At 43.2% G+C, this 14,521-nt stretch overlaps 1 protein-coding gene across 10 annotated transcripts in view; it reads left to right on the top strand.

The window, feature by feature from the left end:
- Positions 1 to 1,251: 1,251 nt before the first annotated feature.
- LOC105485467 (cell division cycle 14A) overlaps positions 1,252 to 14,521 on the top strand; it is a 173,885-nt gene continuing 160,615 nt past the window's right edge. For 3 of the 10 annotated variants that reach the window (XM_071072458.1, XM_011747852.2, XM_011747854.3), the window contains exons 1-2: positions 8,023 to 8,125; positions 10,065 to 10,155. In XM_071072458.1, the coding sequence (XP_070928559.1) occupies positions 8,074 to 8,125; positions 10,065 to 10,155 (143 nt within the window). In that variant the 5' untranslated portion in view covers positions 8,023 to 8,073. Of the gene's footprint in view, positions 1,435 to 8,021; positions 8,126 to 8,805; positions 9,305 to 10,064; positions 10,156 to 14,521 lie in introns of those variants that run through there. The other 7 variants (XM_011747853.2, XM_011747851.2, XM_011747855.2 and 4 more) reach the window with 6 other exon arrangements.

The following is a 14,521-nucleotide window of genomic DNA, read 5'->3' as shown; positions in this document are numbered from 1 at the left end:
CTTTGGAGATTTGTGATAATTTGGAAAAATCTTGCTTTTCTTCTTGCCTACTTTATCATAAGAATACAACATATATATAAAACATAGTATACAAAATCTGTGTTAATCACCTGTTTATGTTATGGACAAGGCTTCTGGTAAACAGTAGACTGTTAACTTTTGGTTGTATGTGGATATGCAACTGTGCTCCTAACCCTTGTGTTGTTTAAGGGTCAACTGTATTTCATTTTGGTGCCCCATTGCCCTCTGGATTAAGTCCACATTTTTGGACTAACTTACCAAGATCCTTCTTCCTCTTCTCTTTTATACTCTGGGCTGGAGTCAAATGGAGCTGCTTCAAATCCTGAACTGGCCTTTCTCTCTACTGTTTCCCGGCCTGTGTGTATAGACTGTTCCCTCTGCCTGGGGTTCTCTTGTGTGTCTTCCTCCTTCCACGTACCCTCCCGCCTTGATCTCTCTACTGTTTGGCTACCTCCCCCTAGCTAACTCCTATTCAACCTTCAAATCTATGCAAGGATTTTGCAGGGAACCCTTTCCTCATGCCTCAGGTCTGATGCAGCCCACACAGGCCTCTGCTCTGTGCTCACTTCAGCCTAGCATGTATCTTGCTTATGGAACCTGATTGCTCATCTATAACCCTTTCTAGAATGTAACTTCCTTAAGAATAGAACTCTGGCTTATTCTCAGTTGCAATCCTAGCACCTAGCACAGAGCCAGGCAAATAGTAGATAGTAAATTTTTACTGAATGAATGAAAACACAAATATAAAGAAAATGTATATTTGATGTTATGGAAATAAAACATAGGTATGAAGAGAAATATTTTACCTAAAATACATACATTTTAGGGTAAGTAGACATTATTTTTATGTATGTGTTACATTATTCACATCGCTGTTATCCTACATTAACAAATACAGGTCTACTACTTTAGATATCATTTGAAGAATAACATAGACTCCATGTAGGAAGGCTTGGTATGTGGAAGATATGAAGTGTGATTTTTGTTCTCCCATGGGAATCAATGCAATTATTGATGTTAATAACAACAAGAACAACCATTAATAATATGTTCAATACATATATAGTATTTTTGGTTGAAAAAATGGAAATCAAAGGTTTGAAAACATAATTTTCTTCTAGAGTTTCTACACAGGACTAGGCATCAGAAAACATATGTTCCAAAAGTGTGTCAAGGGTCGTCATGGAAACCACAGGGCACAACATTTGTGTCCCAGGCTTCTGGAACACTAAGGACCGAAAGAACGTGAGTGAGAGCAGGGGAATTTAGGAATCCGTTGAGGGTGCCTGAATGGGTTTGTTGGCCCTGATCACACTCCAGAGACAGGCATATGGTCACAGGCAATCAGAAATGAAAAAGGACATTAATTTGTACCCTGTGGAGTTGTCTTCGGTTGACTAAAAGGACTTCTCTGTGAGTGTATATTTTAATTATGCTGTTAGCTAGGAGTCAATTAAATTACAATACCTAGATCCAAATAGTTGTATTCATTTGAGACTTATGAAAATTAGATTTTGGAAACAAGTTAGTATTTCTTAATCTATGCTTAATATTACTAAATATTTGTATTTATTAATACAAATGCTAGGCTGTCTTTGTACAGCATCATATTTGTACACAGTGTCTAGCATCACAGCATGAAACTCACATTTAATTTTACTGTTATTCTTGTGAGTTAGAAATTATTATAATTTCTATTTAATATCAGAGGAAACTGAGTCCAAAACAATGCATCCAGGTGGTGGGAGAGAGATGCCTGAAACCCAGGCTTCTGATTACAAATCTAGCATTTTTTCACTACTCCAGGCTGCAAAGGAACTGATTTGTGAATCCAGGTGATTCACATGAGTTCATCTCCTCACATTTTAATTACTCATTTATTTATCCATTCTCCAGATATACACTGAGCATGTATTTTGTGTGTTTCCTCATTTATAAAATGGAAATAATAATATACCTACCTGATAGGCAACCAATGTGAGAACTGAGATACATACATTTTAGGGTAAGTAGACATTATTTTTATGTATGTGTTACATTATTCACTTGTATTGTGAATTGGTGCTTGTACTGTGCTTGGTTTTAGATGAAACCGAACTATTAACTACTATTATTTTCCTGCTAGAAATATGTAGAGTAGAAACATTATTAAATGTGAACATGGAAGTGAACATTCAAAACTTTAGATTATGGCTGGGTGCGGTGGCTCATGCCTGTTATTCCAGCACTTTGGGAGGCCCAGGCGGGCAGATCATGAGGTCAGGAGTTCGAGACCAGCCTGGCCAACATAGTGAAACCCCGTCTCTACTAAAAATACAAAAAACAGTTAGCCGGGCGTGGTGGCGGGCACCTGTAGTCCCAGATACTCGGGAGGCTGAGGCAGGAGAATTGCTTGAGCCCAGGAGGCAGAGCTTGCAGTGAGCCGAGATCGCGCCACTGGACTCCAGCCTGGGTGACAACGCAAGACTCCATCTCAAAAACAAAACAAAACAAGACAAAACAAAACAAAAAACCTTTGGATTACAATGTGTAGCTCACTAGTATTTCTCAGCATGGCTATGATGGTGATGGTTGGAGAGGAGTGGTGTGGGAAATATTATCTATTTTTGGAGTAAAAATGTTCACTTATTTTTTCTGTAAAAAGAGTATGAATGGTGTAGGTGCCGCGGCTCCCACTTGCAATCCCAGCACCTTGGGAGGTCAAGACAGGAGAAACTGGCTCTAGCTGAGGATTTCAAGACCAGCCTGGGCAACATAGTGGGACCCTGTCTCTACAAAAAAATCAAACAATTAGCCAAGTGCAGTGGCTCATGTCTGTAGTCCCAGCTACTCTGGAGCCTGAGATGTGAGAATCACTCAAGCTCAGGAGGTTGAGATTACAGTGACCTGTGATGGTGTCACTGCACTCCAGCCTGGGTGACACAGTGAGACTCTGTCTCAAAAAAAAAAAAAAAAAAAAAAAAAGAGTAGTAATGACAAATAAATATAGATGGATAAATTCTGTAAAATTTAAAAAATGTATTGAGTTGTTAACTTGTTTGGTAAGTATAGCAAACGGACAATAAATTGACTATTGTGAACTCATGGAACTTTCTTTTACCTTCTAAAACTGTACCATTCTTTATTGACTGCATTAGTGAAGAAGAAGATGAATATTGAATTGACTTGTTTTATTGTGAACATTAATGTTCACTATACCAGTATTTCTAAACTGTATTTTGTAGAATGCTGGTATGCGATTAATAAATCACAGGGTTGAAAACAATTCAAATTTCTATAGAAGCCACACAAGAACAATAGCAATGGCAGATAATGCACCATCTTATATTGTTTCATTTGGAGATTATTTCAATATTTCCTCTAAATATCTTGAAGAAAATAGTTGTAGATATTATGCATACATTATTATTGACACTTTATGGCTAAAGTGTAATAATCTATAAGTTAAATAATGTAATTTAAACTAACTAGGGAAAAATTAGGAAAAGGTTGTTGATATTACAGCAAATAATGAATACTGGTCTTATTTCCACCAGTTATGTGAGTTTGGGAAATCAGTTACCGACTGTGGACCTCCTTCTCTTTTTTTCTCTTTTATTTTGCCATATAACTGTTTATAAAGGAACTATTTTGTAGAAGCCTTGAGTGCTCATCCACTGCCTTCCACTCCCACCCCCATATTGGTCTTGTGCTAAATCCCTTGAGTTGGATGGAGTCTGTTTGAAAACTGGAACTAGCTGATCTCCCAGGTCCCTTCTGGTTTTTACTTCTTTGATTTTGGTTTGGAATTCTTAAACAGGCATTGGTGATTTGTCTGATACAGAATGTGGCTGGGTTAGGCTAAGGTCTTATCATTTGTGGGCAGGCTTCTGGAACAGAACCGCTTCTGAGTCACGCTATTTATTTTTGGTATTCTGGTTCTACTGTAATAACTTTTTTATTATATGTATTTTACTAAAAGCTGTTTTCAATTATTTTTGGGATCAAAAAATTGTCAAAATATGTATATGAATAAATAATTCAAATTACCTTGAATATCAAATCACTCAGCAGCACAGGTTTCTACTACGTGTTTCATACTTAATCTGAAAATTAATTTCCAGAAATAATTCGAAGTATGTATTCTATATTTTCTTTACATTCTTTGGTAACTTTGTATCACTACTGAATAAACAACTAAACGAGTATGTTCTAATGATACATTCTAATAAGAAATTATGATAATTTTAAAAGAATACACTATGTAAACCACATAGCTGTCAGGCCTTTGACAATCTTGAGCTCATTTTTCCTTGCCCTCTTCCAGCAAGAAAGAATATTTTCCACCAGGCGCAGTGGCTCGTGCCTGTAATCCCAGCACTTTGGGAGGGTGAGGTGGGCGGATCACGAGGTCAAGAGATCGAGACCATCCTGGCCAATATGGCAAAACCCTGTCTCTACTAAAAATACAAAAATTAGTTGGGTGTGGTGGTGCATGCCTGTAGTCCCAGCTACTCGGGAGGCTGAGGCAGGCAAATTGCTTGAAACTGGGAGGCACAGGTTGCAGTGAACCGAGATTGTGCCACTGCACTCCAGCCTGGTGAAAGAGGGAGACTCCATCTCCAAAAAAAAAAAAAAAGAATATTTTCCTTTTCTTTTTCTTGAAGCTAAATGATAAAATTTAATTCTTTTATGTGTTTCATTTCTTTTGCTCACATCTGAATCTTTCATCCATTCTTTTTTCTTTTTTCAGAACTGGCCACACCAGTTTAAATGACAAAATTTGATTCTTTCATGTTTTTCATTTGTTTTGCTCTCATCTGAATTTTCCATCCATTCTTTTTTCTTTTTTCAGAACTGGCCACACCAGTTTATCACTAGTCTGCATTCAGTTCTGGGACCCACTTTATAAGAAATTGGACAAATTGGCAGAGACTGGACTGAGAGACTTAAAGCCATGTAATATAAGACAATGTTGAAGAAAATGGAGATATTTGTCTGGGGAAGACTAAGGAGAAAAGGAAGGTGGTCAAGGAAACTGTCTTTGCATTTTTGAAGACCTGTCATAAGTAAGGGTGGTCAGAGGTCCTGCAGCCTCCAGGCAGAATTAGAACTAGTGGCTTTTGACACAATTTAGAGCTGCCTCCAGCAGAGAGTTTTCTAGAACTGCAGGCACACAAGCATGGGTTGCAGGAGTTAGATTTAAATTTTGTCGTTTTCAGGGTGAGTGCAGTGGCTCACATCTGTAATTCCGGCACTTTGGGATCCTGAGGTGGGCGGATTACTTGAGGTCAGCAGTTTGAGACCAGCCTGGCCAACATAGTGAAATCCTGTCTCTACCAAAAATACGAAAATTAGCTGGGCAGGGTGGCACACGCGCCTGTAGTCCCAGCTACTCTGGAGGCTGTGGCAGTAGAATCGCTTGAACCCGGGAGGTAGAGGCTGCAATGAGCCCAGATGGTGCCACTGCACTCCAGCCTGGCGACAGAGCAAGACTCTGTCTCAAGAAAAAAAAAAAGTTGTTGTTTTCAAACTCGACACTTTTGACACTTACCTGCTGAATTTCTGTGTGTAGTATTACCTTCCTTTTGTGCAGTTGAGTGGTATTTAAAATCTCTTAGTATTTCCTTTATATGTGAAATGGCTTCTTTATTGTTTCTTTAAAGTTCATTCCTTAAATTTATATCAAGCTGGGTGGTTGGAAAAGCTTCTTCTATTATCTTCCCTCATAGACTGTAAAAGTATGCCTTTATTATGAAACTACAACCAACAGGAACTTTGACCTCATGGTAATTGAGAGAATAAAGTGTTTTATGATCTCATTAGAACCTTGTTATGTATTATACGTGTGCTGTGTGTGCATTATCTGTTTCATATTTTTCTTGTAGAATTTTCTATACCATTTAGAATGGCTTAGAGAGATTTGATTATACTGACACTTTCCTTCCATGCAATTTTGTTGTTGTTTGTTTGAGACAGGGTCTCACTCTGTCGCCCAGAGACACTGCACTGCTGGAGTGCAGTGGCGTAATCATGTAATCACAGCTCACTGAAACCTCTGCCTCCCGGTTCGAGCGATTCTCCTGCCTCAGCCTCCCGAGTAGCTGGGATTACAGGCGTCAGCCACCACATCTGGCTAATTTTGTTTTATTTTTTTGAGACAGAGTCTCTTTCTGTCACCCAGGCTAGAGTGCAGTGGCACGATCTTGGCTCACTGCAACTTCCTGAGTAGCTGGGATTACAGGCGTGTGCCACCACACCCAGCTAAGTTTTGTAATTTTTTTTTTTGAAACAGAGTTTTGCTCCTGTCACCCAGGCTGGAGCGCAATGAGGCGATCTCGGCTCACTGCAACCTCTGCCTCCCGGGTTCAAGCGATTCTCCTGCCTCAGCTTCCCTAGTAGCTGGGATCACAGGTGTGTGCCACCACGCCCGGCTAATTTTTTTGTATTATTAGTAGAGTCGGAGTTTTACCATGTTGGCCAGGCTGGTCTCGAACTTCTGCTCTCAGGTGATCCACCTGCCTCAGCCTCGCAAAGTGCTGGGATTACAGGCGTGAGCCACTGCACCCAGCCAACTTTTGTATTTTTTTTTAGTAGAGGAGAAGTTTCGCCATGTTGGCCAAGATGGTCTCAAACTCCTGACCTCAGGTGATCCGCAGGCCTTGGCCTTCCAAAGTGCTGTAATTATAGGTGTGAGCCACCATGCCCAGCCCCAAGCAATATTTTAAAAAACATTACTTACAGAGTTTTATTATCTTTGTAAAAATGCTAAGGAAAAATAAACATTTTCATTTGAACTTAAGGACTTGTATTTGTTAGGTGATAATTCATTCCTCATGATCAAAATTTTAAGCAGGAGAGTTACATAAAAAAGATTTTTGTAAAGGATCATTTTGGAAAATAACAAGAGGGTGTTCAATTATATCTGGCTTCACCGAAAGTGTAGATTGGAGTTCTTTTCATTAGACTATTTACTTTGTGAAATTAAAAGTTCATGAATTGGATGAGAACTCTGACTTCTATTTCTAATGCCCTTTTTCTAACACAAAACTCATGAAAAATTGTTGGGGAATTTGAGTTTAGATTCTGGAAGAATTTTAAATCAGAATCTTTGGATTTATTTAGCCTTTTAAACAAAGTGGATAAGTTTATTGAAAGATTCATATACTTCGTTTTTCTCTATCTTTCATATAAGAAATACTAGATTTTTTTTTTCAATAAAATAATTTGAGGCCGGGCGCGGTGGCTCAGCCTGTAATCCCAGTGCTGTGGAAGGCCAAGGCAGGGCGGATTGCTTGTACTCAGGAGTTGAAGACCATGGCCAACATGGCAAAACCCGGTCTCTACAAAAAATACAAAAATTAGCCGGGCGTGGTTGCGCAAGCCTGTAGACCCAACAATTTGGGAGGCTGAGGCACGAGAATCGCTTGAACCCGAGAGGTGGAGGTTGCAGTGAGCAGAGATTGGGCCACTGCACTCCAGCCTGGGTGATAGGGCGAGACAGTGTCTCAAACAAAGAAAACACACATTAAAAAAATCCCCACTAACAAAAACTGGAATTGGCCCTCGAAGGGCTCGCTCCCTCGGTCAGCTCTGCACGGGTGCGCTCCCTTTCTCCCTAGAGGTCAACACGCGACTGCGAAGGAAAAGGCCGCCACAAGTTTCTTGCCGTTTCTGGAGAGAGCACTCAGAGCGCATGCTCTTCGGATAGTGGGTCTGTAGCGCCATTTTCGTATGGAAGGGACGGCACGCTGATTAGGCACAGCCGTAGGACGCCCAGCGTTCAAGTTGTTCAAACAGTATCTGGAGCCTCGCAGAGACAAGTCAAGGGCCTCTTTTAGCGGGACTCCTGCCTGGAGCGCTTCAGCTGAGACTATGTGAAGAAATTCCTTTGTGTTAACCTTCTCCTTGGACCAGTGGACTCTGCTCTCTCTCCTATTCCCTCCGCCCCCGCCCGGGCTTGCTCTGCGGTCTCGCCCCGCCCCTCCGGGACCCGAGCTCTGTAAAGATTAGGCATTTGTGATGCTTTTGCGCTCACAGTGGCGGCCCAGTTGAGAGGGCGCGGAGAACCAGATGGGAAACTTTTTTTCCCGTGAGAACAAAGTACAAGTTATATCAGAGTCTGGTATGTGTAGAGGAAACCAATACATGTACTGTGAGCTAGGAGCTGGGGCTTCTTTTTCAATTGTATTTTTTATAAAGATGCAGACCCCCTCAGTGTTGGGCGTGGGGGGTGGTTGAAATGTTAGCTAGAGGCGAGGCAGGGCACGGAGATCTGAGGTTTTTACGTGTGTGCGTGTGTGTGTGTGTGTGCGCGCGCGCTCGCGCGGCAAGAGTTTAGAAGAGCATGGATGAGTGGGCGAGAAAGAGAATGAGAGAGAAAAAAGAAATCTGGAGTGGGACAAGACTTAGTGGGTGCCAAAAAGAAAGGGGGCGCCGGCGCATCCTAGCCTCGGAGGCCGCGACAGAGCCCTTGGCGATGTCCACTTCCAACGCCGCCGTTTCATTCATAAGTTTCTGGCCTGGAGGCCCCGCCCGCTCCCCTGGGCCGAGGGCCCCATTTCCTGAACAGCAATTGGTGGACGGCAACAAAGCCTTAGCAACCGGCTCCTAGTGACCCGCGGGGTGCCTGGTAACTGGGGCTGCTGCGGAGAAAGGAGCCGGGCTGTCCCTTTAAGGGATGGCCGCGGAGTCCTGAAAGTGGAGGGGGCTGAGGGAGGGCGGGGAGGAAGGTCTGGGGGCGGACCCAGGGGGAGGAGGAGGAGGAAGAGTAACTGCTGAAAGGAGGTGGCGAAGGAGGAGCCGGAGCAGCTGCTGCCAGCCCGCGGGCACTGAAGTCCTGCCGGCAGCCGCTCGAGTAGCCACGGGCGCGATCGAGACCAGACGTCTCCTCCTCCATGATAACTTTGGAAGCCGGGGGAAGACTTTGCCCTGCCGTGAGAGCTGGTCTGCGTTTCCCAGGCGCGGCGACGGCGAAGCAGCAGCTGCAGCAGCCGGGTCCAAATAGGAGCGGCCACAGCCAGGGGCGTGTGCGCCCCGCGCGGAGCGGGCTCGGGTTCCCCTCGGAATGTCCCCGGGGCGCCCGGCGCGCTGACCCCGAAGCCGCCTCCGCCTTCGGCGCCTGCTGCCTCCCTCGGCCAGGCTTGGTGTTCGGGACTGTGAGCTTCCTGGCTTCTGGGCAGTGGGGAAGCCCCCGGAGGCGAGTGACCTCAGCTGGCCACGACCCAGCCCTCCCCAGTGCGTATCTCGCTTAAGATGGCAGCGGAGTCAGGGGAACTAATCGGGGCTTGTGAGTTCATGAAAGGTGAGGAGCAGCCGCCCCGCATCTTCCAACGCTCTTTTGCCCCCAACTCTTCACTTCCCGCGCCACTGTCCCCACCTTCTCCTGAGGCTGCCGGTGTCCTGCAGCCGCTGCGCGCGCTCTCGTCCCCTCTCGGGACTCTCCTTTCTCCGAGGACCCCCTGCTTCCGGCTTCTCGTTCTTGTGTCCCTTGCTCCCTCTGCAGTTCCCTCGGATGGCTTCTCGGCCTCGTAATGGGACAGCACCGGCTTCTCTGCCCGGACTCCGGCACTCAGCAGTTCATGGGGAGCCTGCTCCGGTTGCTCACCGGTCGCCTTTATTCCACCATCGCAGGCTTCGGTTTTCGGGACACCCCCAACCACACCCCCTAAGTCTCTCTCCGTTCCTCTTTTTCAAATCTCCGAAGCCGCATGGGGGAGGCTCACCTCTTTCTTCCCCTTCTCGCAGCTGCTGAGGTCTGGAGATTTGGGAACCAAACTTGCATCTCCAGTTCTGCGGGTACCCCCCTCTCCTGGCTACTCCGCTGGCCTGAAACAAGGGAAATGTGGGTGCTCTGCACCCCGCTGAGTTCCTCGGTCAGGTCTTCCTCTTGCCTAACTGTTGTGCTCTTGAGTCTCTAGCTTTCTGGGAGAGATGAGGTTTCTGCAAGAATTCCACGTGTTGATGGGGTCTTTAAATTGAATCCTTCGTATGTTATCACCCCCCTTCACTTCCACTTCCCTACTTCTCATATGTTTTTTCTGTCTTTTAAACTTGTCTTTCAGATCGGTTATATTTTGCTACTTTAAGGAATAGACCAAAAAGCACAGTAAATACCCACTATTTCTCCATCGATGAGGAGCTGGTCTATGAAAAGTAAGTTTCTGTTTTGTTTTTTTTTCTCTTGGCCATTCAGCTTGTTCTTTGACGAGGAAACACTATGCACTTTTATTCATTTTCCCCCAGTGATTTGAGTAACAATCCCAATGTTTTAAGGCTCGGGTGCCTGGGGAGAAGTTCAGGGAAAATGGACAATTTGAACCTTTCAACACCTCAGTTCTTTTAGACATCTATCTGTTTCAGTTCTTCCTACCACCACAGCAAACAGCAACTGGAGATTCCTAACACTCCCCAGAGTAGGACCACGGAGACACACTATCATTGCCAGACTCTGTAATTGGCCTGTGAATCAGTCACTAAGTATTTATGGAGTGGCCATAGGGTACAGGGCAGTGCGTGTATTACAGGTGCTTGAGCTTTATAGTTTACAAGGCTTCTGTTCTATCTCAGGATGTTTTTGTTTGTGCAGCTCTTTTTCAGAAAGTGGGACACATTAACTGCAGGGAGCTGTATCAGAGTCACATCTATGACTAACATTTTATCTGACATATTATTGATTCTTTTATTTGGGTACCCCAAACTTTTTGATATTATTTTCTTTGCTTCTGATGAAATGATGTAGCAGTCCTGATTTATTTTCTTTGACTACTTTGCTTCTGTGGGATTAGGATTTGAGAGTGTAAAATAAAAGTAGGGAACTGTTTTCTGTAAAAGACCACTAATCTACAGGAAAAAGATATCTTAATACTTTAGGTATAGCAAAACATTAATTGAACAGAGATAAATCTTTATTCAATATAAGTATCAGATAATAAGAAATAAGGCTGAATTGACTTGGTTATGTACTTTTATGAAAAGAGCTGGTGTTTCAGAGGAGTCTAATATATTCTATTTTAAATGTTTAAATTTTCTTTCTTGTTGTCTTTACCAAATGTGCAGATAAATGAACATAGTTAAATGAATCATAATTAGCTTCCTTGGACTTGTGTTGTTAGAAAGGTTATTGGCAGTTTGCCTAAGGATTTGTGGGTACTACCAGGTCTCCGAAGAGTGAGTGTTCTGGACCTTCAACAGCATATCTTTTATTTGGGGGAAAACAATCTTTGTCACTTCATCATAGAGGTTCTTGAAATTGAGGTCTGCGACGTTTCTCTTAGTGGTGCTGGGAGGAGGATGCTTCTTGAATGGCTAAAGTAAGAGTGGGAATGAAAGAGCCCTTTGCTGCTGCTCATGAATGCCCAGAGTTGCTGAGGCAAAGAGGTCTGAGTCTCTGGTGTCAGATTACAGCTCTGCTTCTAGACAGAATGGAGTTATGTGCGGCTGTGTACCTGGATGATGTCACTGCCAGCAGTGTTTATTGAGTGTTCACTCTGTTGTTGGGAATGTGCATTGTTGTGCCTCTGTTTTTGTGATTTTAGGGTTTGGGGGTCTCTCATGAGTCTGAGAGTGGGAATGGTGTATATGTCATTATGTTCAATTCTATAGTAACTCACATGCCAGAGGTTGTTAATATGTTAATATGTCATTGAATGAGCTCTAGCCATGGAGATCTGAGTCACTTCTCTTGGGATTGCTAGGTGATAGATCTAGCAGAAAATTAAGCCAACTAAACACTGTGCATGATGGCTTTTTGATTTTAGTATTGATAGATGAGGAAAATGTTTAATGTGATTTTCATGTTGGTATTTTGGGATAGGCCTACAAATCATATTCCTTTTATAGTCTACTGTTTTTCTGGTATTTTACAAGGAAAGACTTGCTGGAGAAACCATCCAATTTATATTGTGAGTTTGAATTGACATTTGAAATATGATGAGGACTCCAGCCTGGGCAGAGTGTGTACTTTTCTTAGTTTGAACTTACCCTTCTGTGCCACAGTAATGGCTGTGGCTCTGAAACCTCCAACTCCATCTTTTTTGTTACCCCGACATATTACATGATGCTAGGTGATGCAGAGAATAAAACAATGTTGAATGCACATGTTACCTTCGAAGAGCTCCAAGCCTGTAGGGAAAATAACAGAACTGCAGTTTGAGGTATAGGAAAGATATCTGCCAAAAGAGAAGTACAATCTCTATGCTAGGAGAGGAATTCACAGGGGGGTGGGGGCACATCTGGTGCAGGCGTTCAGCAAAGGCTTCGTGGAAGAGTTAAGATCGGCTTGAAGGATGGACAAGGTCTTATCAGGCAGAGATGTGAGAGGAGGGATCTTAGAAAACAGCAAGTGTGAGGAGGGGAGAACCTTGGGACGTGTGTTCAGGGAACAGTAAGTCCTCCAGTTTGCCTGGTGTGTATTCAGGGAACATGTAGGGCATGGAGAATGTGAAGTTGAAAGGTTGGCTGGGGACAGAATGAATGTCAGGCTGAGAAACCTGCAGTTTTTTTGGTACACCATGGGACTCTTGAGGGATTTGGGGCAGCCATGGTATGACTTCATCTGTGCTAATTACAAATAATGGGAATCATTTATTGAGCATTTAAATGTATGCCATATACTGTTCTAGGTGCTCGTAACTATTCATTTTGTTTTCACAACAATTCTATGAGGCAGGCACTATTATCCTTATTGTACAAAAAGGCATAGAGAGGCTGGGTCACTTGCCCAAGGTCACAGAAGTAAAAGTAGCAGAGCTGGAGTTTGAAACCAAGTCATCTAGTTGCAGAGGACATATATCCTTCTCAAAAAATTAATACAGTAGCATCACTTAAGACGGGTTGTTGAGGAGATAAGAGCCCACTTAAAAAAATTCAGAGGGTATCAGGCATGGTGGCCCTCGCCTGTAATCACAGCAATTTGGGAGGCCGAGGCAGGTGGATCACGAGGCCAGAAATTCAAGACCAGTCTGGCCAATGTGGTGAAACCCCATCTCTACTAAAAATACAAAAATTAGCTGGGCGTGGTGGCACATTCCTATAATCCCAGCAACTCCGGAGGCTGATGCAGAACTGCTTGAACCAGGACCCAGGAGGTGGAGGTTGCAGTGAGCTGAGATCACACCACTGCACTCCAGCCTGGGCTACAGAGCAAGATTATGTCTAAAAAAAAAAAAATTCAGGGGGAAGAAACAAGTACCTGGATTAGGATGGTAACAATGGTGATGGACAGAAGGAATCTTAAGCCATGTGACCTGGCAACACAGGAGGGTGGGGTGGAAGGGTGCTGAGGAAAAAGGGGAGTCAAAGAAGTCCTTAAGACAGCTTGGGTTGTGGTGAGCCTGCTGGAGCTCTTAACTGAAATAAGGAAGGAGGGTGGAATAATTGGGTTTGGTGGGAAGATCAGGCATTCCATTTTGGTCAGATTGAATTTAAGAAATTTAAGGGATATTTATATCACTGTTAGATATCACATATATTTGAGGTTCTTAAATTTGGTAATTTTCCCAAAGAGACAATAAAGCTGAGAGAATGATGTGATTTCTGGGAAGATAGAGAAGGCCTCAAGGTCTGTATTTCACAGGTAGGGCCAGGATGAGAGGAGCAAGGGAGGGTGGAAGTATGCAACAAAGAGGTGGACAAACACTGAAGGGGAGAGGAGAAAGGGAGAAGGACTGACTCCATCTCATCAGCTCCACGTTGGGGAAGTATAGAATGAGAGAGACTGCAAAGCCCCTAGAAGGACCTCTAGTAACCTGGGCTCTGTCTGGAGGATGTCCTACGGCGAGAAAGATCTTGACTGTCACATCATAATGTGCATGTCTCTGAGGAGAGGGATATATTTATGTTCATTATCACACAGGACTTTGTACTGTGTAATTATTTGCTGAATGTTTAAATTAAATGCTACTTTTCCAGCTGGGTGTGCTTGTAGTCCCAGCTACTCTTGAGGCTGAGGTGACAGGATTGCTTGAGGCCCGCAGTTGAACTGAAAAGCCAGCCTGAGCAACATAGTGAGACCCCATCTCTTAAAAAAAAAAAAAAAAAAGAAATAAATGCTGCTTTTCTGGCTAAATTATCATCTTAGAAGCGATTGTTTTTGAATCAGGAAGTAGACTCTTTAAATATTAGGCTGTGGATATTTTGGGCACAGCTGTGCTTTGTGCAGATGTTTCTTTAGTTATGAAAGGAGGACAGCATTCCATGATTGAAATGTCAACCTTCTGAGATGCTGGTGGAGAAAATTTAATGAGGTGGCCTCATGAGGTAGGGCTATTAAGAGTGAACGTTTGAATTATCTGCTTGATTTTTTAAAACAGAACTTATTACTATAAACGCCTGAGCAGATTTAATAAAATGAGGATGATACGAAATCATACTTTGTCCTTGGGTTATGATTTCACAGGTCAGAGTTAAAATCAGAGTATAGGCTAACACACTAGTGGTACAAAAATAACTCCACAAAAAGGGAGCCTTTCAAAGAAGATTTATCTGCATGTGATTAAACTACAAATAACACACAACTCCC

This window comes from Macaca nemestrina, chromosome 1 (genome assembly GCF_043159975.1).
Source record: "Macaca nemestrina isolate mMacNem1 chromosome 1, mMacNem.hap1, whole genome shotgun sequence".
NCBI classification, from domain to species: Eukaryota; Metazoa; Chordata; class Mammalia; order Primates; family Cercopithecidae; genus Macaca; species Macaca nemestrina.
The sequence above is the reverse complement of the archived record's forward strand: the minus strand, read 5'-3'. Positions and strand labels throughout refer to the sequence as shown.